This window comes from Gymnoscopelus braueri (assembly GCF_963280865.1).
Source record: "Gymnoscopelus braueri genome assembly, chromosome: 7".
NCBI classification, from domain to species: Eukaryota; Metazoa; Chordata; class Actinopteri; order Myctophiformes; family Myctophidae; genus Gymnoscopelus; species Gymnoscopelus braueri.
Window position 1 is genome coordinate 23566013 of NC_137608.1, and position 27034 is coordinate 23593046.

At 41.1% G+C, this 27034-nt stretch overlaps 1 protein-coding gene across 3 annotated transcripts; it reads right to left on the minus strand.

The window, feature by feature from the left end:
* Positions 1–4: 4 nt before the first annotated feature.
* On the minus strand, positions 5–27034 carry loxhd1b (lipoxygenase homology PLAT domains 1b). 3 transcript variants are annotated; one of them, XM_080433249.1, is made up of 37 exons: positions 26943–27034; positions 26060–26183; positions 24354–24463; positions 23843–23983; positions 23410–23545; positions 22752–22912; positions 21302–21388; positions 20722–20857; positions 19879–20033; positions 19524–19684; positions 18803–18879; positions 18411–18607; positions 17928–18120; positions 17310–17470; positions 16090–16420; positions 14041–14192; positions 12647–12780; positions 12130–12272; positions 11298–11402; positions 11048–11176; positions 10656–10820; positions 9822–10003; positions 9447–9563; positions 8623–8782; positions 8165–8319; positions 7790–7999; positions 7221–7353; positions 6650–6858; positions 6336–6521; positions 6045–6172; positions 5796–5913; positions 5007–5184; positions 4121–4306; positions 3062–3232; positions 2067–2199; positions 1645–1800; positions 5–796 (listed from the first exon to the last, which is right to left on the minus strand). In XM_080433249.1, exons 2-37 carry the CDS (start codon positions 26166–26168, stop codon positions 316–318), a joined length of 5886 nt encoding a protein of 1961 aa, XP_080289375.1. In that variant the 5' UTR covers positions 26169–26183; positions 26943–27034; the 3' UTR covers positions 5–315. The 3 variants fall into 3 exon arrangements, with proteins under 3 accessions (XP_080289375.1, XP_080289374.1, XP_080289373.1); XM_080433248.1 differs by having other exon boundaries at positions 26948–27025; XM_080433247.1 differs by lacking the exon at positions 26943–27034 and having other exon boundaries at positions 26060–26186.

A 27034-nucleotide genomic window follows, 5' to 3' on the forward strand; every position in this document is an offset into this window, starting at 1 on the left:
CCGTTTTATTATGAATACCCATATGTTTCCACACACTTTAAATATGTGAAACAAATGTATAAAATGTTGCGGTAACAGTTTTCAGACTGATTTGACAGATGCTGTACATTTGAATACTGGCATTTCTTTCTGGTAAGACGCATGTAAACAATGTATCTGGTTCAGTTCAGTCCGTTCATTTCAAATCTCTCACTCAGTTGACATATCATATGTTAAGAACTAGCAGGAAGTGTTCCTGAAGTCCTCATCCGCCCAAGTCCAGAACTGGGCTTGGATCCAATGTCCTTTATGTACTGTAAGCCTCTTTCCTATCACCTAATACCTGGGGTACAGCACCCTCTGAATCTGCCCATCGGCCTTAAGTGTGTCCAACCACTTCGCACATTGGAAGATAGTGGTCACTGAATTGGCTGTATTGGTCACTTCAACGCACTCCAAGTACCACCCTGCACTGGGCCCGGAGTTGTCGTGCTCCACCTTCACTCTCAGCAGCTCGCCCAGATCCAGCATCTCCAGAACAAAGCGGTCCGTATGCCCCCGCTCGAAAAGGTTACGGAATTTTTGCTTCATCTGTCGTATGCCAGAGTCCCCGTTGACACCGTAAAGGGTGATGAAAACGTTGGCGTCTGTGCCTGCCCCTTTGACGTCCCCAGTAATGACAATGATCTCATACTTGACAGGAACGAGGTTGCGAACTTTGCTCGCAAAGCTCTCGATGGACTTGTAACACTCGAAGGTCTGAAACTCGTCCTTTTTAGATGCCAGGGGAATCCGAGCATCACAGCGGAAGAAATACCTATAGTAGACAGTGGGGATAGGCGGAGACATGGTGTTTAGGATCAGCATTACCGAATTGCTGTTTACATCATTTTTATCCCTCGATTTTGTAACCCTTTTTTCAACTGGTGCCAATTTGCTAAGTGATCCTGGGCACTACACTTCCCCCACCAGCCTAGGGAGGCCAGGGCCGAGCTCATGCCTCCTTCAATGCATGAGAGCCAACTGACCTTCTTGTCACCTGACAGGGGGGAGTTTCCCTGGTTGGACGTAGCGTGTGGAAGGAACACGTTATTCCAACCAGTTCCCTTGCCCTCCATCAGGCGCCCCAGCTGACCAGGGGGAGGCAGTATAGTGACCAGGATTACTACATGTTTTTGTGAGGGTATTAACTACCCTAGGAGACAGGGAGAACATGCAAACTCCACACAGAGTAGGCCCTTTCGCCAACCCCACCTAGGGTATGGGCGCTGGTGACGCGGAGGAGAAGAAACGCCCCCAGCGCCCACAGCGTCCCCGGCGGGAATCGAACCCAGGACCTTCTAGCTGTTTACTTTCAGGGTTCGATTTGCATGCATGCATACATACATGCATGATGTTTGATATTTATTGATTATATCACAATTTAAGAATTGAATGAAAAATGGATGTTAGCCACATTAACCCTTTAAACTCCCCCTTCCCCTCCATAGCGAAAATAGCCGACGTACAAGGTCACAATGTGCCTTGTGACCTTGTAGATCGGTTATCTTCGCTATTTGTCATACAATGAAGTACATAGGGATGAATCAGTTAAATCGGTTTTGTTTGTTATTTCACAAATCGAACCCTGGTTTACATGCTTATGATATTCTAACTTTCACTCACTTGTTTCCAAGCTCCAGTTCTGTCACCACAACCTCCATGACATGCCAGAAAGCTTCCCCCTTCACCTTCTTGCCCTCTTTAGTTAAGTGGCCGAGGCAGATGCCAGCTATCTGCCCCACGTGCTTGGATGAAAATTCAAACGTGTCTGTGGCACCACTGTAAAGAAACAAAAAGTTAAGTAAATTCATTCAAGTCAAATCCAGTTTCAACTGCAGTGCATGCATACAGATAGGTGGTAAAAATCACTGGTCCTCCGCCAGGAATCTTTACTCACACAACTGATGACTTAACTCTCCTGGGAGTCTGAGAATAATGCTTGTAGAACAGAAAATAAAGGTACAAGGGTGGAAAAACAAGTGGAAGAGAGATGATTCTGCAAGGCCACATATAAAGCAAGCGAGGGTCTCTCTTTGAGCTCCTACCTTTGGAACTTCTTTTTCTTATTCTCCATAACAAACTCCTTTGATCTGGCTTTCTTTCCTTCCAACACGATGTAGGCATTTTCAGAGGTGTCAGCATCATCTGTGCTAGCGGTTGTTGTAGCGATCTCATATTCTGAGACATAAAAAAAAGATAGAGGTTGGGCAACAGCAATAATTTAAAACAGTGTTTCCCCAAACATGGGGCTGTGACCCATTTTGGGTGCATCCAAAAAAAGAAATCCCGAAAGTTCTAAAATGTTTCCAAAACATTTCTGAAATATTTTCTCTTTTATAATAGTGAATATTTTAACTATTTTTGAAATAGGATTAAGTGATTAATTCGTTTATCTGATTTAACACCAGATGGCTGATAACTATCCAATCAAATCCACTTTATAGAGCACATTTAAAACAACAGCGTTGACCAAAGTGCTGTACCTCAGTAAAACAAATATATATATATATATAAATATATAAAAAATACTAAGATTAAAACTTATATAGACAGTATATACTATATATATATATATATATATATAAATATATAAAAATCACACCCTGTGTGAAGTGGGCGGTGTCTTGCTAGCTAATCACAATACTGAATGGAGTCAACCAATCATGTACAAAAGATAAATACATTTATTGAAACACTCTTTATGATGGACGAAACCATAACTTGAAAAAAACAAATTAATGTTTTTTTTCAAGTTATGGTTTCTTATATAGGGCTATGCACATGTGTCATGTGACACTGGCCAATCACAGTCCTGAATAGACTGTGATTGGCCAATCACGGTGCAGGGTTAGGCAGGGTACATTTTTGGCCAATCACAGCGCAGGATTTGTTGTACAAATATCCAAACCTCACTTATAGGGGCGGTTTCACCGCCCAAAAATACTAAGATTAAAACTTATATAGACAGTATATACTATACTGTCCAGTGTATATACTGTATATAGACAGTTGGACAATCATAAAATCCATTGCTACTAACTGGTTTTGTCACTGAGGTCCACATTGTCATTGTTAGCACAGGCCAGCTCTCTCATGATCTGCCCGTCATCTTCGCCACTTGCCAGCCAGCGGTCACAGGGGAACCTGAAGGTCTGGCTCATGGCTTCATCCTTCACATCAATGAACTCAAGGTGCCACCCTGGACAAGGACCTATGTTGGGGCAACAGTTTCTCGTTTAATAGTATACTATGTCAAAAAACAAAACAGAAATGAGTTGAAATTTCTTGAATTATAACTGTAGCCTATCAGAATTACAATAGTCAGAATTACAATTCTGGGAAAAAACAAAAAACTCGGAATTGCGAGAACTGGCATAAAATGGCTTCCATAAAAACATACCATACTGTCATCAAAAACAAAAAAAGAACCTATTCACCTGTTTCCTAGGCTGTGTGTTTTCCACTTCCTGTTGGATTTCATTGGATATCATAGTCATCTGACCAGTTTCATTGGATTTCATTGGATCAAATCGACAGGAAGTGGAAAACACATAGGAAGTGGAAAGCCTAGGAAACAGGTGAATACCTTCTCAGAATCTAGGCCCAAATCCTTTTTGTCGACTCCCACTTACTCCCATTTGTGGACAGACACCAATTTCATCCAATCGGGAAAGGGAACCAATTTATCAGCTTCAATTCTATATTGTTCCAATCCCAATGTTGTTTCATCACTTTTAATTGTACTTGTTTATCTTTATCCTGTGTGAGTTCTCTCACATGATTAGATGAAATTGGTATCTCAACCTGAAAATATATTTTCTTTTTACTAAAGAGGTGGAGAGAAAGGGAGACTCGATAATCCATTCATTTATTCATTCATTCAAGTGCAGTGTGGAATGTTACTACCCTTTATGTACAGTTTCAGACAGTGCATTAATTATGGGCAAACATCTATGGCAATAAAAATAATCTCATTCTGATCAGACGGCATTGAATATGATTGATCATCTTGATTTTGTGTTGGTAAATCATGAAAACAATGACGAGCTTACTTGCTGGTATGCTTTTCTGAAACTCATCCCTGCCATCACTTCCTCACCTTTGTTGTCATGCCACACCCGGGCCTTGGAGAGCTCACCAATACTGATCATGTCAGGGAACCGAAACACATCCTTCCCTTTACGTTCAAACTTGTTCCTGTTAGTGCTGTGCTGCAGATGCAGTGTCCCTGTGTCCCCGTACTCTCCAAAAAACATCAAGCACACATTGGCATCAGTGCCAGCATCTGGAATATAACAAAGAAAAGAAGGGCAAGACCGTTACACAAAGGGACAGAGCTGTACATTGAAATCCTACAAAAACTTTAAACATATTTTTTTTATCTTATATTAATATTTTATTTGGCTTAAGGGAGGACTGGCTGGCGGGCTGGCGGGCCGGTGGACCACGTCGTCACGCTCAAGTCATAGAAACAAGCTTATTATAAAAGTTTATACCACAAACAAATGTTTTCCTTCATTCCTTTTCCTTTCTAGAGTATCCAGGACAGATCCTTGTTCGTACTGTAAGTGGGTTAAAACTTTGATTCGGTCCATTTGGGGGTATTCTTAGGTTGAGGCTGATCATCAGTTTTAGGTTCAGTGTCATCAAAATTGTATTTAAAACCAATTACTAACTATTATAATTGAAATAATAATAACTAGAAAAGGGCACTCCACGGAGTGTATATCTCTACCCAGGGCTTTGTAAGTCGTGGGTTGCAGCCTGAGGAAGCTGTGAGGAGGAATAGATGTCTACAACATACGGGTCAACGTATTTTGGTGGAAATATTTAACTTTAAATGTATTATGATGAAAAGCCAATAGGGTTTTCGGAAAAGATATTTCTTGATAGATTATTTCGGTTGCTCTAACAAGCCTTTAGAGAGTTAACAGCTTTTTCATATGCCAGAAACTACAGTATAGGACAGTAGTGTGTGAACCCACTTCCAAGGTCACTGGTCTGCACTTCGATGGTGTAGGTTGTTTTCTCCACCATCTCCTCCTCATCCACAACAGCTGCCAGCTCGCACACTGTGGTCCTCTTTGGTCCTTTGGTCTTCGACAGCCACTCTTCATAGGTGAACACATATACCTCCTCGGTGGTCAAGTTCCGCATTGTGATCTACAGAAGATATTGTGACAATGTACTGTACAGTAACAAAGCTTGGCTGGGAGACTACATATACCAGCCAGGCAGCCACAGGTTTATGTCTCACAAACTATCTGGAGAGAGCATGGCACTAAAAGTTACCTCAAAGGTTAATCAAAAGGTAACATTTTATAGATAGAAGTGCTCTTGAAGTAATGGCAGAGGCCATCCATAAAGATCTTTAAAAGGAAGCTACAGACCTTTCAAAAATACATTAGTGAGGTTGATCCTTAAACTCCACCCCAGAACACGTCTTCTCCCGGCTCATTTTATTAGCCTCAAGTGCTCAGAGGGGAGGAGAGTGTTGTATCACATATTAAAAATGATTATGGTCCACAGGATTGTAAACCAGGTGGGACCCAAATATCTAGTCAATTACCTTTCTACGGTTAGTGATATACACGGGTATTCCACAGATTCTACCACAGATTCTTCACCTTTCCATTTATAGTACTCAGATTTGCTTTTTGCTATTTTCGTTGTGTAGTACACTGGAAATTGGATTAATGTATTTATTATTGATTGTATTGTTCTGTATGTCTCTGCCACACCCCCGCTGCTATGACCTGGTCTCTGTCACCAACCGTGTCAAAGAACCAGTCTGGGCGACTTCCCGTGCCATCAATTCGGAGTCTGATCTTCTTCAGAGGAGCAATGTCATCTACCTCCAGGTTGAACACGTCGTCTTGGCCCCGTTCAAACCTATAGTTGCATTTGAAGTATCAGAAAAGTCAGTGCCAATAGCCGATGCCACACAGCTAAATCCAGATTTGACTGTCAGAGGGTCTCTTCATTACTGATGCATATTCAAGTCCCTTGAAGTGAAGACTGACCTGGTTTCGCACTTCTGTAGCATCATCTCCTCTGAGCTACCGTTGGCTCCATATACAGTCATGAAGATGTTGGTATCTGTTCCTGCATATTGAGTGTCACCTGTGACAACTGTGGTCTCATAGACAACCTAAAAGGAACATAACATTCCATTATTATAACATTTTAGTGTGTGCGACTGTGCGTGTGTGTGTGTGCGCGCGCGCGCGTGTGTGTCGTGAGCGTGTTTGTCTTTTCAAGATTTAAATCTTATCATCCAAGGCTGTTTTTTTTGTGACTTTCGAGTGAATCACCTTGCGGATAATGTTGAGCATGCTGGAGTCCAGCACGTTGAACAGTCTGGCGGTGAGACCGTCTCCTCTGTCTTTAGCCAGCCAGCAATTAACATTGAAGATATACTTGATACCTTTAGTTGGCACGGCAACTGACAGCTCTTCCACCAACCAGCAGCTCTCTGGGGTGATACCGTTGTGGCCGAGCTGAGGGTGAGATAGAGAGAGCGAGAGCGAGATGATAAAGCAAAAGAATTGCAGCAAAAGAATAGCTCAAGGCAAACAAGAATTAATTTGATAAATGCGGAGTAGTTTTAAAAAGACTAAATTCTCACCTCCACCCTTTTGATCTCTCCTACATCATTTCCATAACTAACAAACGTCTCCATTGTGCCAGGAGCGAAGCACTTCTTCCCCTCTGGCAGGTCCATCCACAGGCGCTCCGTCTCCGCGTCGTTGGGTCCAATGAGGATGACATAGACCCTGGCCGTGGTTTCGGCGTCACGTTCATTCACCGTGGACAATGTGAAGTGATAAGGGATGACTGTGTGAAATAGAAGAGGAGTCAACCACTTCATTTCAAAATGTTTTTCACACAGCTGTGTACACTGCACCGTACACACAGTATGTTTCTCAATCTTGAATTGAAAGGGATCCAAGTCGTGTGTTGCTGTTTGTTATATAAAATTGCCAAATGGTAAATGGTGCATAGCGCCTTATCCAATTATTTCATTCACCCATTCACACACACATTCAGACACAAAGCCAGGAGGAGCCAGAACAAACCAGGAACCTTCCGTTTGCAAGATGGATGCTCTACCTTCTGAGCCAGTGTCACCCCCAAACTACAGAACAGTACACATTATATTTCCAGGAGAAATAAGAATAAATGCATGGTTGCCTTACTTGGACCCTCCTCTACAACGGCTGCTGCCTTCTTTTTCTTTTTCTTCTTGTTGGCATTTCTATCCAAGTCCAACTTGGCCTGGGCAATCCTCTTGGCGTTTGGATCAGTGTGTCTCTCACTTCCCTCATAACCCTGAACACAACACAACACATAAGATAAACAAGCTAGACATAACAAGACAAACTTATGCCTGTTGACAGCAGCTAACCGAAATCTATTAACCCAATAAGACCGGGAAAGCATCTGTCATTTTACATTTTAACCACTATAACCATTATTTTATACTTTGGCTATTCAAAAATAGCAGATATACAAGCTCATAGTGCGGCACCGAGTGAATCTTTGAATCATGAATCTTTGAATATATATATTTTTTTTAAGCAAACGTTTGTAACTCAAATCTTTGCTTCTGGAGGTCCCTGGAACAAAATATTTTATAGCCAAATAAATAAATAAATGACACGTTCCCTGTCTTAATGGGTTAATTAAAAAATGAAATAAAAACAAATTCCTGTTGTATTCAGTTGCTGATACACATTAGTTGTTCTAAAACAAAACCAAACCAAACCTTGACAAAGAAGGTTCTGTTTATGCGTTTGTCCTCTTTCTTCTTTGATAGCCATCGCTCGCACAGGAACATGTACACCTCCTCCGTATCCTCGTCTGCCACCTCTACCTGGTCAAGGTACCAGTCCGCCCCAAACCCAGAGTTGTCATGGAAAATGCGGATCTTATACACCTGGCCCAGGTCCACAGCCTCGATCGTGAACTTGTCCACCTGGAAGCCAAACGGGATATCTCAAATACAATCTTGACACTCTTTGCAACAAACGACAGCCCAGCCTTGTCAGTTCTCAGGTACTTTAGGATGCCATCTCAAAACGGGGACAGCTGGGGGAAAAAAATGCACTGCCCAAGTCATGATTGTGTCTTTCTCACGTACCTCTCCTCTTTCAAACTTGTTGCTCTGGGTCTCAGATTTGCTGAGTTTGCGTGGCCCAGTGTCTCCCAAATCTCCATAGATGGTGAGGAAGACATTGGCATCAGTACCTGCTCCTGACATATCACCCGTCCGCACAGAGACGTGGTATACGTGAGCTACCACAGGAGAAAGCGGTGTCAGTCAATGATGAAAGTGATCGCTTAGAATTCCACCGTTTTCACGCAGTTACTTTCTTTCTTGAGTTTGACCTAGTCTCTCAAGCGAAACTGTCATTGTAAAATGCTGTTCACACATTTCAGGATATTAACCACTTAAGCCCTACTTCATTGTGCAATTAATAGCGACAATAGCTGATCTACAAGCTCACAACAAAGCTCACGCTATTTTCATTAGTTTTTTCTTTTAAGATTTTTTTTTTTGTGCTACCATCTCTGATGTGACACACATGGGGGACCTACTTTCCAGGGCGTCCTCTACCTCGATCTCAGTCAGTTTTATCTTTTCCTTGACGAGTTTTTGAGTGATTATGTCAGAGGGAACCAGCTCCCTCACTGTCTCCCCGTCCTCCTCCGACTTCGCCAGCCAGGTTTCACATGGGAAAATGGTTGTCTCCGAACCCTAAACCATAAAACAGATATGAGTCCTCAAAGTGGGTTTAACTGCTGCCCTTCTTACCTGCCTACAGCATCTATCTCTCCATCATAACATGTAATTAAATATGTGTGTAAATCTATTACAATTTACGCGTTTAGCAGGGTAAACACATACATCAAATGCAGAGAGACTAGTGCCTCAGAAATCTAGGATCATAGGTAAACCAAGAATCTAGCATCAGTCTAAACAATATAATATCAAAAACATAATAATCTTTACATTGAAACTATAAAAACTATAGGGTGCCAGGTAAACAAATGAAGCATCTGTCTAAATAACATGCTATCTAAATTACATTTTAACTTTTGCATAAGACTGCATAGTTGTCAAGGCTAAGGAGGAGTCTGAAGAGTCTTCGGATTACGGCAGAAAATTTAGAGTGAATCTGCAGTTCTAACTGCAGATTCACAGATGTGTATCTGTCTATCTGTCTATTTAAAAAAAAAATTGGGGGGTTGGGGTTTTTCTTTTTTAGCTTTCGTTGACAGACTGGAAAGAGACAGGAAATGTGGAGAGCGAGATGAGGAAGCAAAGAGCCCAGGGTGGGATGTTTAGTAATCTATATAAACAGAAATGTGCATAAATCGTCATGAAAGGATAGCCAAAAGAGATTTGGGACTTTTAGTACCTTTCCTTTTCTTAACAGCCGCCTGATCTCCACTCGGTCAAGGTGCCATCCAGGATTGGTGCCTTTATTGTCGTGTCCAATCCTGATTTTTTCTATGACTTCACCAACATCCTCCAACTGGGGAAGGACAATATAATTGAGCATAATGGATTACTGTGTCACATCCATACAGTATATTCAGGGTATAAATCTTGCTCCCCTGCACAGGCCAGTAACCACAGAAGAAACAGGGGAGGCTAAAACCAGCGCCCCGGGACGCCAATTAAAAAAAAATAGCAGATCTACCAGTAGATCGGCTGTTTTAAAAATAATAATAAAAAATGAATCGTTTTGGACAAGTTATTTAGCTAGTTTCATGCAGATCCATGCACTCACCTCCACAATGAACATATCCTCAGCCCCCCTCTCAAAGTACAGCATTCTCTCTCGCTCGTTTACACACAGGGATTTCTGCTGTGTGCATACGGCCTTACGGCCGTATAGAACTATGAAGACATCGGCATCTGTCCCAGCGCCAAACTCATCACTGGTGTATACCTTTATCTCATATGGCACAACTGAAAAGACAAAAGATATGTCATGATTGTATGTTAAATATGACAGTGGTGTAAAGTAACAAGTACATTCACTCAAGTACTGTACTTTTCGTAAATGTTCAAGTACTTTTACTTTACTGGAGTATTTCCAATTTTCAGTACTTTTACTTCTACTCCACTACATCTCAGAGGCAAATATTATACTTTTACTCCACTACAATTATTTGAAAACTTTAATTACTAGTTACTTTGTAGATTTTGATTATTATTATTACAAAACATACATTACCCACTTCAGCCCTATGTACATTTTGGCCATTTGAAAATAGCCGATTGCGACACATTGTGAGCTTGTAGATCTGCTATTTTCAATCGATTTTTTAACATTTTATACATTTGAAGAAAAAAATAATTGTGAAACGGGACATTCTGCTTAATGAGCACTTTCTACTTTTGGTACTTTAAGTACATTTTGATACCAATACGTTTGTACTTTTACTCAAGTGAATTTTGAATTACAGACTTTTACTTGTAACAGAGTATTTCTACATTGCAGTATTGATACTTTTACTTAAGTAAAGAATTTGAGTACTTTTTCCACCACTGAAATATTATGATTCAAGTATGATATAATATATACAGTATATATCTATATACATATGAAGTCACTCACATGGCGTGTAGAGTTCTGTCTGTAGGTCAGCAGGGAAGAGGTCTCTGACTATGTACCCGTCATCCTCTCCTTTGTCCAGCCAACGGCCACATGGGAAGCGTAGTCGCAGACCTTGTGATACGGCGTCAATCTCCACCCAGTCCAAGAACCATCCAGATGAGGGCCCTGGTAGCAGTGGTGGAAGAAGTACTCACATGTTTTACTCAACTAAAAGTATCAACACTGCAATGTAGATATACTCTGTTACAAGTAGAAGTCCCGTATTCAAAATGTAAAAGTACTCATTGTGCAAAATGTCGATGCAAAGTAATAAGCATATTCTGGCATTAAGTATTCTGTAAGTTATTGAGCTACAGAAGTTGACATTATTATTACATCACTCTGAAGCTCACCTGAATTGTCGTGGCCGATACGTATCTTTTCAAGGTCTCCCAGATCTACTGCCTCAACAGTGAACTCATCCACCATTCCGTGTTCAAACTTGTTCTTATGGGTCTTGCACGCTTTCAACATGATTACCCCTGGGAGATTTGAGTTATTAGTTAGTTATTTAAACACACACATTTAAATCACATGCAGCACACACACCACACTGTCATAACAATAGGACGAGGCATTTGACTGCCGACACCGCAGACTTACCTGTATCATCATTTTCACCAAAGAGGATGGCAAAGACATTGGCATCAGTTCCGGCGTGCTTCTTTTCCCCAGTTTTTATTTTCAGAGTGTATGTGGTGGACATGGCTGTAAGATGCCACACAAGACGAACAAAAACAAATTGGTGCCAGATTTTGTAATGTTACATATTTGCAGAATCTGGTTTGTTTACATTAGTTTATGTGATAAAAGAGTGACTTTGAGAGCTGTTGTACCGAAGTCAGTGAGAAGACCATTTTGTAATATGAATTTCTAATCAATGGAGCAAATATTGAACATGCCTCACCAATATTTGTAACTACAGTTAACCACACAATCCAAAACTCTGCCAAAGTCAAATCTTGCTTTAAAACCTATACAGATATACTTCAGTTGACCGGGGTCTGTACGACATCCCTTAATTTCTTCCCACTACAGCAAATATCTTAGCCAAAAATAGCCGATCTACACAACCTAATAACGAATCACACACTGTGAGCTATTTGCACCAAATGTTTGCACATTATGATATGTCAAGAATAGGGACGTTATGGTTCATGTGGAAAATGCACAATGTTTTGCTGGAACTCTATATGCAGTTTTTCAGCAATACTTAAAATAGCAGGGTTAATTTTTCATCCATAATATCTCCATGTAAAAAAGATGTTTTAGCAATTGTGTCTTGTTTGTTTGTACTGTCCTTTGTGTTAATGGTACAATAAGATACCAGGGTTGTGGCTCTTTCGGACACTGTTTTTGTATGCCTTTTGTTATTGACCTGTGTGTGAAAATATAAAATAAAGAAACCTTGAACAAAAAAGAAAAGATGTGTTACCTTTCTGCTCGAGGCCCAGGGCGGTGGCCCCCTCATCATCATCGTCTTTCTTCATAAAAGCTTCGTCCACGGGCACCAGCTCTCTCGCTACCTGTCCGTCATCCTCATCTATCGCCAGCCAGCGGTTACATGGGAAGTAGTAACTACAGACCCACGGACAGAAGGTGATCAGCAGACATGTTTTACAAAGTAACTAGTAACTAAATAATTGTAGAGGAGTAAAAGTACAATATTTGCTTCTGAGATGTAGTGGAGTATAAGTAAAAGTATTAAAAATGGGAAATACTCCAGTAAAGTAAAGTTTCCTCAAAAATGTACTTAAGTACAGTACTTGAGTAAATGTACTTTGTTACTTTACACCACTGCATTTAGCAGACATTCTTATGGACTTGAACAGACACCCTGCAGTGTTGAGGCAATAGCTATATACTTTGTTGTACGATGATGTCTTTTTTTCCCGCCTATAATGACATGCCTAAAATAGGGATCTCAGGTTGTTGAAAGTGGTTAAACGTACGTGGTGTCGTCCTTCGTGTCCGTTATCTCCACGCGGTCCAAGTACCAGGCTGAGTATTGGTTGGTGTTGTCATGACGAATACGCAGCTTTTTCAGAGGGCCCAGTTCAACAGCTGTTACGGTGAAATTATCCTCCTGGGAAATAAAATCATTATCCATATAAGACAAGCATCACCGGATTCTCTGTTTGGGAAGCTTTACTTGTTAACACATCATTTACAAATTTACAAAGCAGAGACGGTGGCTACGATAACATGATCTTCTTTGCTGCCCGAGGAAGACCATAAACAATCCCAAAACCAGAATCTGGGGATCCTTGCCATTAATATATCTGGATCTTGCATTGTGCCAGTCAAAACATATGTTGTTGACTGAAGCCTGAGTTTTCTATATAAATATAATCATTTCACACAGGATATTGTTGTTATAAAAGAATATTTGTGTTGTTGTTGTTGTTGTTTGTTTCCCTAACTAAAAAGTCTAATACATCACATTTCAGTTTTATAACCGGGGAAAAACTATTGTATGTTCAGCAGGTTCCTCCTTAATAGTTGATTTTAAATATTCAACAGCTAGTGTGTATTTTTGGCCATGGCTGACTTCACTCATTGATTTCTATATGAAATGTATATGAGTGGCTGCTCTGTAAGCAAAAGTCCACTTCACAACAGTGAATAGACTCCTGTTACATTTGATCTGAAGAAATCAAACCAATTGTCTGTTGACAAGAGTTCCGTGATCCTACAGAGCCAGGTGTAATGTCTACATAAATAATTCACTGGCTTGAATTAATTAAGTGATGAGTAAAAGTAGGACAGGTTGAGTGACTCTTGAGGGCCTGATCGGCATCACAGCTGGCTCGCCTGCAGGAGCGCATGTAATCCTACCAGAACACACTAGTCCCGTCCCATCTACAGCCTGCTGGAGGGCTCATGTTGCGTGGAAGTGTTAGTATCTTTGACTAACTCCAATGGGATACCCTTTTCAGCGAGGACAAATTTACGGCCTGTGGCAACACAGGCTCACATTACTATCACTGTCATTTGGGGAATGACTGACAACTAATATTTCTAAGAATGAGGTCCTGACCAGGAAGTCAGCTTCTAAACCAATAGAACAATAATGTTAGACCTATTCAATTCAAGGTGTACCTTAAAGAAAGAAAGAAAGAAAAAAAAAAACGTGGCTACTTTATTTGATATTATTATCATTACATTTTACATCATGCTTTATATGAAACAAATTAGAAGCTTCTTATGTTGTTTTCCTGCAGGCATTATCATCTATCACCTTGTATTGTTGTTAGCAAGCTTAATTCTTATTCAATGAAAACCTTTGTTTTATCTAGCCGATTAACACAATTCTCTTCTCTCCGTTTCACCTCGTCCATCGTACCTGTTCACTCTCCCACTTGTTGAGGTTGTTGGATTTCTTGAGATAGCGCTCTCCGCTGTCCCCGTTTTCTCCATAAATATTAATGAAGACCTTGGCATCGGTCCCAGCGCCGCTCATAGAGCCGGTGACGACGCACACATCATAGGTGTTCACTGTCAGACAATAGAGGGGATGAATTACTGACACATCTTTGACCTGTTATATGTAGGCCAGGCCGTATGGAAACTGTGTCAAATCAAACCACACAGTATGCATACTGTGCTACTAGGCCTGTCCCCGACTAAGGATTTGTTTAGTCGACTCTAATTGGCGACTAATTGCCAATAGTCGACTGGCAGTCGACTAATAAAAACAAAAAAATAATATATATATATATATATATTTTTATTTTTTTGGGGCCAAAATACATTTTATTTCAAAGGGCCAAGTCTACACAGTTTGTTTTGTCTCCAGCAGAGTTTCTAGTGTCTCTATCTCTCTCTGGAAGAGGTTGCACATGAACTCTGCAGCCGCACTGAGGCGCTCCAACACAAACAATACCAATACAAAGACGAGGAATAAGAAGAATAAAGTGGAAGTTACGTGTGGTTGCAGGTGTAGACTTGGCCAAAAAACTATTTAAAACATTTTTGGCCCTAAAAAGACTAGAGTCGACTAAGAGACACGTAGTCGACTCGGACCCCCCGCGACTAACCAGTCGACTAGTCGACTTAGTCGAGGTCAGGCCTATGTGCTACACTTCCTCAACCAACATTAGCTAAAGGCTTAAGCCTCGTCTAAAGCAACCTACACATTGTACTTGTATGATGTGCAGAAAATAAGTAAATATCATGTACAGAAATGCTCAGTGTGTATCCACAGCTTTCAATTGGGGTCTCTTCCACTAATCTAAATTCTTACAAAATGTCCTGTGTGATATCAGCAACACACTTTCTATGTTCTTTTTGTGTGAAGTACATTTTTTTATATTTGAAATTTTGGAGGCATGGCTTTTTAAATGTTAAAAGTAGAGTTGCCTCTCTTCGTAAGGCAGTTTTAATCCCTTTTCAGACAGCATGCAGTGAAACATGACTGGAAAGAATTTGTCGCTGTCAGGCAGAAACTTTCATACTGTCTCCATAAAATCTCCATACTGTATTTAATCCTTTTATGTGTTTTTATAAATTAATGCCCTATTCTATACTTTGCCTAGTTTGCCATATGACCGTGTGCTGCAAAAGTAGCAAAAATAGCAGATCTACAACCTCGCAATGCATTTTGAGCTTGTAGATCTGGTCTTTTTGAACATTTTAGCAAATTTGGCAACAATGACATGCCCAAAATAGGGATTCCAGGGTGAAAGTGGTCAAGTCTGTCTGTGGGTTATTTAACCAATGAAAAGTATTAAAAACAGACTAAATAATAACTACATTGGATCAAGTGGAACATGGGTTCTCTTGTGGCCATTTCCTGAAAATAAAGGTTTTGGATATGCAGTACAAAGTCTCTGGCCGACAGCGATGTTATGATACATTTAAATGCACAAAGTCATGAGCATGCATATCTTTTATCCTGTGCAAGGTAACAACTTTTGCAGCTGTTTAAGTGCCACTGGGCTGAAATCAAGCTCTCCCAAATCCCAACTAAAATATTTGAAACCTGATTTATCAGATGCATCTTTGACCCATGGCATCTGCTTAGGGGGGAGATCCACTGTACTGTAGGTGAAAGATGGGGCACGGAATTAACCGGAACACCACTGTGGTCAATACTCCGTCACTAGCTGTGTGTGCTGTGTAGGGCAGCAACTAAGGATAATTTTCTTGGCAATTATTCATTCAATTCCTTTCTTCGATCAATTGAATAATCAAAAATAGCTTATCGTCAAATAGTCAGCTATTGTTAGTATATTTGCCTTATTTTATTTTTTTTACATTTCTAAACTTTTCGCCTATATTAACATGCCCAAAAAATTGATAGATTATGAATCGATTATTTTAAATGATCGATTCTTTTTTATAATGGATTAAATCAATTAGTTTGATTAGCTCTTGCACCATGTGTGCGTACCTTCCAGTTCCCCTGAATCGTCAGGCAGTAGCTCCACCACCAGCTCCCCGTCATCCTCTCCGTGGGCCAGCCAGCGGGAGGCAGGGAACAAGTACGTCAGCACCACTTCCTGCATCTCCTCCTCTCCGTCCCCCTCTTCATCGCTTTCCTCATCCTTCTTCTTTTTCTTCTTCTTCTTCTTGTCGTCCTTGTCCTTTTTCTTCTCCTTGGGCCTCATGGCCATGATGAGACGCCTGAGCTCTACCTTCTCCAGGTACCAGCCAGGCCCGATGCCTTTGTTGTCGTGACCGATGCGAATCTTGAACACCTTCCCCACGTCTTTGGCCGCTATCTGCCAAACGGACGGAGAGAGGGATGACTTACAGTACCATATGGCAAGGTTGCTATTAGGGCTGGGCAATATATCAGTATTATATCCATATCCTGATATGAGACGATATCATCTTGATATCGTGATATATGGCATATGTATTTTCCTGTTTTTAATCATTTAAGCCCTTTTTTATACTTTCAAATGTTCAGAAATGGCAAAAATAGCTGATCTACAAGCGTGCAGATTAATTTGAAACATGTTGTGAGCTTGTAGGTATGCAATTTTAAAAAATCGATCCATCCATCTATCTATCTATCTATCTATCTATCTATCTATCTATCTATCTATCTATCTATCTATCTATCTATCTATCTATCTATCTACTGTATCTATCTATCTATCTATCTATCTATCTATCTATCTATCTATCTATCTATCTATCTATCTATCTATCTATCTATCTATCTATCTATCTATCTATCTATCTATCCATCCATTATATATATACATATACAGTATAGTCAGTCACTATAGTCAATACAATATTATCGTCACAATATCTAGTTATTCGCTATTTGATTTTGTCCATATTACCCAGTTGCTATGCCTCAAATGTTAAACTGATACTGATACTTCATCATGCCATTACACTGGAATTTGAGCCCTTTGAAAACATGACGTGGGACGCCTGCCCTAATGGTATGTGCCTAGTAGAGCACATACCATTAGGGCTGGGTCCTTGCACAGCCGCCCTGAGCTCAGGTTCAACCCTGGGCTATTTGCTCTCTCTCTCTCCGCATTTCCTGTCTCTTTCCACTCTGTCAACAAAAGCAAAAAAAAAAGAAAAGCCCCAAAAATATCTCAAAAACAACCCCAAAAAACAAACAAATATGAGGCACAATCGTACCTTGAATATGTCTGTGGTGTTCTTCTCAAAGTTGTTGGATCTGGTTGCAAGGGTCAGGACCTCTGTCTTCCCATTTTCTCCATAGATCTGGATGAACGCATTGGCATTGGTGCCAGCGAATGTCACATCTCCAGTTATCACCGTTACTTCATAAGTAATAACTGAAAAATAAGAGTACGCAAAAAGCCCATGGATACATTAATTAATATTGGACAGTATGTGGGTTCTGCATGCCATGCACATGTGCAAACATTTGCAGCTTATATTTCTGCCATGCATATTATGTGTATGGATGCATAGTTATGTGTAGGGTTCTCTTTGCTGGGGGGGGGGGATTCATGCCTCTGCTTTTGATATGCCCCCTCTGGTAATTCCTTTTTATTACTGGTGGTGGGGATATCATTCCAGTCAAACTACACGCATTTCCTTTTGGAAAATGTAGAATGTCTTACAAAAACTTGGACTATACCAAATCTCTTTGCCAAAGATAGCCGATCTACAAGCTCACAATGCGTTGTGTTGCATCGCGTTGTAAGCTTGTAGATCTGCTATATTTGCTCTGTTTAAGCTGATTATGTGTGTGTATTATTTTGACTGCAAGGGGGAGTTGTTGCCTACATTGTTCAGTGTCCAGGACCTCACTGGGGTAAAGCTCCACCTCTGTCTTGCCATCGGCCTCTTTTACGTCAAGCCAGCGGTGGGCAGGGAACATGTACTGTTTCCCATGGAGTGGCACTGTGACCTGAACACTGTCCAAAAACCATCCAGCGCGCATACCTTCATTCAAATGGCCGATCATCAACCGGTTGATCTGTAATAACAAACACATTAAGCAGAATATTCAAAAAGCTTGGGGACTGTATAGAGTATACAAGGCTTGGTTTTAGGTGCATGTGACTGTTGAGCTGCTGACTGTTGACTTTAACCACTCTCAACCTGGAGTCCCTGTTTTGGGCCCATCATTATAGGCACAAATTCAGAATTCTCAAAATTCACAAACACATTGTGAGCTTGTAGATCAGCTATTTTTGTTATTTGTTGTACTACAAAGTTATAGGGGTTAAGTGGCTGACAGACTAGTTTGTCTCAATTATGTCCCACCTGTCCAATGTCAAAGGTTTCCACAACGAAGATGTCAATCCGGCCGTCTTCGTAGTAGTTCCCGAGGTCGTTGTCTGAGACCACTAGCATATTCTTAGTGGTGTCACCTTTCTCCCCGTAAAGCTTGCAAAACACCCTGGAGTCTGAACTGGCCCCAGGGACGTCACCTGTCTTCACTGCAATTATATAATCTGTATCTAACACACACACAAGGTATACACACAGATATACACACAATCACATACTGTGGGCATTTATACCTTCATCAAACCGAACTCACAAATTACACCCACAAAATTATATTAAATTATATTTTTGGATTAAGTAACTCCCAAATTACACCCACAAAAAAAGAAGGAAAAAAAGAAAGAAAGAAAGTAAAACGCACTTACTGAAGAGACGTTGCCCTTCTGCTACTGCCACTAACTCCCTAACAATCTGTCCATCATCCTCACCACGGTCAAGCCATCTAGGACAATATAACACAAAAAGCATCGTTATCTCACAGTCTAACATCTGTTCCACTAGAAAGACTGAAAGACTTCAGTAGAGTGCATACCTCTGCCAACACTATGCAATTGTCAAGATATTCCATTTCCACATGTGGGATAGTTCAGCACTATATCTGTTCAGTGGCTGGGAATGAGCTCTCCAGCATCCCCATTTTGTTTGATTGGGCCAATAACGTAGGGTTTGCCCCACATGTCTACTGATAGGCACGCACTGTTTCATGGTATTACGTGGATCCACGCTCACCAACACACACCCCTTTAGCCAATCAGTTGGAAGGGTTCACTTCTTCCCTGTCCCATGATGAGTCTGACCAAACTTTCCACAAGGATTCATGCAAATCTGATCAAAAATCTGAGAGATATCCTTAGAACAGTCAAAGTGTTGTGTGAATCCGTTTGAAAGTTGCATTCCCTTCCCATGGCCACACAGCCCAGTTCTTCCTTATCCCATGACCACACTTTCCACAAAGTTTTATGCATGCAAATTCGATCAAATCTTTTGGAGATATCCTACTAACAGTAAAAAACTAACAAACAAACAAACAAACAAACAAACAGAATGGAACAAAAACATAACTCCTTTTATGAGCCTACAACCCACCTATTACAGGGGAACTCCATAGCATGGGCCTCAGCCTGTCCCTCCTCTCTGACAAGCACTTTTTCCAGGTACCAACCACAGCCACCACCCCGGCCATCATGTCCTATCCTCGTCCGGCGCACCTGTCCGATGGTCACCGCCTCGATTAAAAACTCATCAAACTGTAAGAGACAGATTATAAGGAACATATCGTTATAATACCGTTTACCCATTGGCACGCTGACATCTGCCATACTATTTGAGCAGATACACTACATTATCAGATATGATAATTGGACTGTTGATGCCACTAATATTTGTTCTGGAATATGACATGATAACAACGTTACAATAGGTATGACATGGTTGTACGCACGTTGCCTTTCTCAAACTTGTTGACGTTGTTTTTGCAGTTGATCATCATCCGCTCCCCGGTGTCACCCAGATCTCCAAAGATATTGACGTAAACGGTCGCATCTGTGCCACTGCCACCAACAGTGCCCGTGCATATAGTCACTCTGTACTTGATCACTGCCAAACACATTCACATCCTCTGTTCAGACTTTCGCGGTTATTCTCTGTAGGACAAGACTGCCGATTTTGGTTGCATGCAGGTGAATTCACACCGCAAAAATCCTGTGTTTATTTATCCATTTGTATGCTTTCAGAGTTAAAGTAACACTAAGGGTAAGGGTGCAAAAGTTAATCGAACTGATCGATTCAGCGATGGAGTGTTGATTTAGGCTGAAAACAAGCCTTAACCCATTAAGACCGGGAACGTATCTGTGTTATTTTAATATATATTTGGCAATTCAAAAATAGCAGATCTACGCAATTATTATAAAAAGAATTATCATGAAAATGTGTGCAAATCTTTGAATATACATATTCAAATCTTTGCTTCTGGGGGTCCCTGGAAATAAATATTTTAAGATGGGGGGACAAGGTCGGCAGCCAAATACATTTTGGACATGAAAAGGTTTGACTGATATATAGCAACATATGCTTTAAAAAAACTGTTAGGATTTAGAATATCTGCACAACTTTTCAAGATTTTCCCCCAAAATAGCAGATCTACAAGCTCATAGCGCGGAACTCGGTGCCCCGCTATGAGCTTGTATATCTGCTATTTTTGAATAGCCAAAGAAATCTAAAATAAAGATGCGTTCCCGGATTGCATGGGTTAAACAGTGGAATATGTCAGCGCATATGAACATACCGGGCAGTGGCTCTGCGATCAGATCTCCAGTGGCAGGGAGTTCTCTCACCACTTCATTGTCATCCTCATTGACGTCCAGCCAGCGCTCACACGGGAACTTGTACTTCTCCTTTGTTAATGTCTTCATCAGAGTTGCCTGGGCACAGGAAGAGAGCACAGGAAAGCTTGTTTGCTTGTTGCAGGCATCAGGGTTTGAGTGGCCTTTTAAACTTAAGAACCATAGCGTCCCTATTCTGGTCATGGCACAATACGCGAACATTTGGCTGAAATAGACACAAATAACAGATCTACAACCACACAACGTGTCGCATTAGATTGGCTATTTTTTCGACAAAGGGATTTGATGTTGCGGGGAAAAAAGTAGGGGACCTGGGGGACAGCGGTCAAAAGTTTCATTTAATCTTTTAACTCTAAATGTGCTCTTATAGATTGATATCATTTCACAACAACAACAGAAATGATAAATAGTACATTGAAAGAGAACTATAAATATGTATATATAAAGTAGGAGAGCTACTTAAAAAACTGCTAGTGGTGTGGCGCATCAACAAGCTACTGTAGTAATAATAGATCTACTCACCTTACTGAGATGCCAGCCTGCGAACTGACTTCTCTTCTCATGCCAGATGCGAAATTTAAGTAACTTCCCCATTTCAGGCAGCTCAACCTATCAGACCACAACAAAATAAAAATCAGATTCTACTAGTATTTACTACTAGCATACATGCATGCAATGGTGGAAAGTAACAAGTACATTTACTTAAGTACTGTACTTAAGTACAATTTTGAGGTATTTGTACTTTACTTGAGTATTTCCAGAGTATTTCCAAAGTCCAATACTTTTGCTTCTACTCCACTACATCTTGGATCCAAATATTGTACTTTTACTCCACTACATTTATTTGAAAACTTTAGTTCTTTAGTTATTTTGTAGATTTTGATTATTATTATAAAACATACATTAACCACTTCAGCCCTACATACTGTACATTTTGGCCATTTGAAAATAGCCGAACTACAAGCTCACAATGCGTCGCATTGCCTTAACATGCCGCGTCGCATTGCTTACAGTACCTATGTTTTTCTTGCCTACCTATGTTGAATGCACTTATTGTAAATCGCTTTGGATAAAAGCGTCTGCTAAATGACTGTAATGTAATGTAATGTAATGTAATGTAATTGTGAGCTTGTAGATCTGCTATTTTCATAAGATTTTTATACATTTGAAAAATTGAAATGGGACATTCTTCATAATGAGTACTTTTACTTTTGGTACTTTAAGTACATTTTGATGCCAATACTTTTGTACTTTTCCTCAAGTACATTTTGAATTCCGGACTTTTACTTGTAACAGAGTATTTTCTTTATTGCAGTATTGATACTTTTACTTAAAGTAATACTAGGTAACGTTTTCAACAAAACTAAAGTTAAATTGTATATCTTTTGTCAGTGGCAAAAGTTTTACAACACCCACTCCATGAATTTCACCCCCGGAAGCCTTTTATTTATATATTTTCTATTGAACGGTGAAGGGGGGGACTTTCCCGGGAAAATGACGTTCCTGGCCAACGTCATGACGTCGTGGCCGACGTCCCCAGGAACTACCGCAACGGTTTCCTGTTTGGCCAGGAACTACCGCGGTAATAGCAAAAAGGAACCTCTCGCTGATGTTAAGAGAATGTAGGATTGGAAGATCGAAAAAGAACAGAAAAAGAAAGCACAGCTCATGGTAACTAATGCTCCACTGGCTAAGAGAAACGATCCGTAGATAGTATAAAACAATTAAAAGATCGCATTTTGAAACGCTTCCGGCTTCCGGTGAAAACGAATGGAATTCTGGGTAATCGAGGATTACGGAAATTGTATGCAGTGACGGTAGTGACCAGCAGAGGTTGCTAAAAATCGTTATTTGGGATTCTGCATTGTACAACTTTAAGTAAAGAATGTGAGTACTTTTTTTCCACCACTGCATGCATGTGAGGTATAGCTGCAATACACAGCTGTCCATATCAAAGGCATGAGACACTTACCATGAACTTATCCGTCATGCCCTGTTCAAAGTTGTCCGTCTTGTTGTCCAGCCTAATCATATCTGACTTGCCCTTCTCTCCATAGATCTGGAAGGAGATGTCTGCGTCTGTCCCCGCGCGGTCTATGTCTGACGTCCAGATCCACAGGGACCAGGGGTGCCCTGACGAGAACCAGAAAATATATTTGATTATACCTTATTAGTCCCCGCAGGGGGAATTCAGTTTTCAGCTTCACCCGCAGCTGGAGGTTGCTCAGGGGGAGCAGATAGGGGTCAAGTGTCTTGCTCAGGGACACTTTGACACATAGACCGGGGTTGGGAGGCGAACTGGTGACCGTCTGATTACCAGATGGCCTCTCTACGGCCGCCCTAACAAAATGTGGAATATATTGTGCGGTCTTGGGCCATTATTCCTATCTTGTAAGTTTAATTAGGGGTCAAACCACCAAAGGTGCTGGAACCCTATATATATTTTTTTACAGATTTGTCTTTTGTTTGTAATTGTTAACTGTATATATAATGAAAGTTATACAAGGAAGACACCAGCATGTAAACAACAATCGGTAAGACTTCATATTAAGTTCGGGTCAATAATGCATTATAACACTTATAACACACGATATTTGGTGTGTATCAAAACCAAATAACACTTGGCTTACTCTTCTGTCTTTTCTGTCTGAGTGAAACCATCTCGTAGATCTCCCGCTCTATCAGGCAATCTGCCTCTCGCTCGTCCAGCCACTTATTGCAAGGGAAGGTTTGCTCAACCCCTGTGAAGGGACAGTACACCACCACCTGCAACAAGTGTTAAAAAAACACCCCTTACTTACATTACAGCAGTGTTTCAGGTTAGTTTTAAACCCCTTTGAGGCCCTTTTGTGATTATAGGCTTTACAAATAAACTTGAGTAGAATTATATCTGTGTGTGTGTGTGTGTGTGTGTCTGTGTGTGTGTGTGTGTGTGTGTGTGTGTGTGTGTGTGTGTGTGTGTGTGTGTGTGTGTGTGTGTGTGTGTGTGTGTGTGTGTGTGTGTGTGTGTGTGTGTGTGTGTGTGTGTGTGTGTGTGTGTGTGTGAGTTGCCATGCACTGTACCTTTTCACAATGCCAGCCAGAACTGACCCCTGCGTTGTCATGTCCGATAGTGACTCTGCTGAGAGGGCTGAGGAGGGCAGCGAGCTCAACATTGAAGATGTCTGTCAGACCACGCTCAAACTTACCGCCCTCCAAAAACACCTGAGTCAGAAATGGAAAACGGATCATTTAAACACAATCCACAGCTCTAGTTCTGACACTGACACTGTTCAAATGGCTGAAACAGGCAGGGGTTTGATGGAAAGTTTGTTATTCACTGTGTGCAAACACAGCCCATGAATTCATTCCCCCCCCCCCCCCCCATTAAAGCATTGAAGCGTGAAGCATTGAAGCATGGACTTATATTTGGGCTGAACCTGTTAGGTGTGAACCAGACCGTCTTTGTTTTTCATGAAGTCAAAATGACAACCATGACAGTAGACATTAAATCAATGTAAAACACATGGTTTTATCATTTATCCAGTAAAAAGTGCTTTTACAGCCTTTCTTTCTAACCCCCCATTCTCATTACCTTGCCACTGTTCTTCGTACCCTTGGAGCCATGCATCACAATGTGTATCTTGGAGTTGGTCCCAGCACCTCGGATGTCCCCTGTAATGATCTGAATCCGGTACACAATGCCTGATGGGTACAGTTACATGTCAGACAATCAGAGAGTCTGCCAGCAGCACCTCTCTGCCTCATCACCCATACTCCCAGAGGGGATGAGCAGGAAAATCTGTCAGATCAAAACACTGATGCAGTCTGACCTAAGAATTAATCCTGTAATAGCAGCTGGTAAGCCGGAAAGAAAATGTTTTGTTTACTATAAAACCCTGCTGGCTTCTACATAAAACTGTCTGCGACTGAAAAAAAACGCTCATGCAGAAGATTCAAACACAGAGTAAAGATTGACCCGGGAACTTATTTACAGTCATGGCAAAGTAAAACCTAACAGGAAATTGGCATCAGTATACTATAAGGTGATCAAGTAGTTCTCAGGTGGACTGAGAATGATGCGTGGAATTGCGAATATACGTGCGATCACTCTCAAACTACAAACAATGATGGACATTAAGCACCCATTTATTTTTGTCGTAAGTTTTTACTCCTCTCCATCTAAAAAAACCCACATCCAAGCAGTCTATCAAATATGGTGTACATAGCGTTGTAATGAGACATCACTGATGTCATATTAATCAAAACGTTCAACCATCCCATATACTGTATGTGAGATACAGACTCCAACATGTACAACAACTACATCAGGTAAAATTTAAAGGAGTATGTCTCAAACGGATGGGCACGTACGTAGTCCTGTCTTGCATTGTTTCCAACTTGCGTGGCGCCTGGCACCAGTCTGGTATACAGGTATAGAGCATCGCAGTTCCCGCCCACTTCCTGGTTTTTCCTGGTGCCGGAAGGAAAAACTCAATGCATTTTTCCCATTGACATTTCCAAAAATATTTATATCAATTAATTTAAGCCTAGAATCAAGCCATCCAGGGTCCTGGTGAATCATGACCATAAAACGTTTTTTTCTGTGATTTATTTTATTTTATATTTAATTATATGATATACTATATTTAATAAATACCCTTTGTTTTGCCGTTTTCCAAAAAAATCACAGAATCAAACGTTTTATGGTCATGATTCACCAGGACCCTGGATGGCTTGATTCTAGGCTTAAATTAATTGATATAAATATTTTTGGAAATGTCAATGGGAAAAATGCATTGAGTATTTTGCGGTGGAACCCGGAAGGGGCGGGAACTGCGATGCTCTATAGTAAAGTCTCTGCCCCTCCCTGTTTGTCCATGATTTGCCTTGCTCTGCCCCTCCCATGTCCTGCTCCTAATTCTCCTCGGCCAATCACCTCTCCCCTCTCCTCTGTTGCTAGAAGACTCTGATTGCCCTGAGTACCGTCAGCTGAGCCTGGTTGGGTGACAAGCTGGATCCAACAAGTGCTGGATCCTTAGTTAGTGTGTCAGGTTCTGTGTTAAACTCTGTCTGTGTTTAACTTGTACTGTTGTTATCCTGTGTCGTTCGTCAAGTAACGTCAAGTTCATGTGATCCTCATCTCCTGCCTTTGTTTGAGTTTGAGTTCCTGCACTTGGGTCCTAACACCAGTTCCTGACAGTAAATACAGTATATTATTACTATATGACTATACAGTATAACTATATATTATTTTCTGTGTTCCATTTTATGCATTCATTGTAATGATCAAATACAGACCTGTAGGCTCTGTCCCTCCCACTAGAATGTCCCTCTGGATCTTCCCATCGTCCTCATCAATGGCAAACCACCGACCGACGGGAAACTCGTACACTATCTTGTTCCCCATATCATCCAGTGTCACCTGCATTGAAAAGGAAAGTGAAAATGATTATAATAATTAATAACAAACAAGGCAACCTAGAGGTGTGTATATGTTACAGGGAAAATGGCATTCCAGGGAAATTGAAAGGGGTACGCTTGTTTTCATGCCCCTCATGCAATTCTGTAGAATCAACGCTAGAGGGCAATGCAAGCCAGACATGAGCCCCACACCACACACGCACGCATGCACAAACCAGCACGCACACACGCATGCGCACACGCGCGCGTGTACACACACATACACACACACACACACACACACACACACACACACACACACACACACACACACACACACACACACACTCCAGGGGGCGGGCCTGGCGGGCTATGTTAGTGCAGTGAGTGGCACTTGGGGCAAACGCAGTCCCCACACAACATCATTTACGATTCTGTGCCTATCGGTACATAACTCGGACGGCGCTTAAGTCGACTAGCAGACCATCGGCAGGTCGTCGCGGGCACTCGCGCCTGGAGGCGCTCGGGCGCGACTCCTCTGCCTCAAGGTCTGCTAAGTCGGAGCGCCTTCCGTCATGGTCCAAAACTATACTTTATCAGCGAAAAAAAAGTAGTCCGCGGTTGTTTGAAAAAGTAATGTCCCAAGCTGGAGTCAAACCCCGGCTCCCAGTGGTAGTGGGTGGGGAGTCCAATGATTATCGAAGTGCGCCACTGAGGCTTGTACTAGTGGTGCAAAGTAACAAAGTAGATTTACTCAAGTACAATTTTGAGGTATTCGTACTTTACTTGAGTATTTCTCTCATATTATCCATTTTATTTTCAGCGTTTCCCTAGCGTAGCTTCCTGGTTAGTATGTTGTTGTTGTGGTCGTCG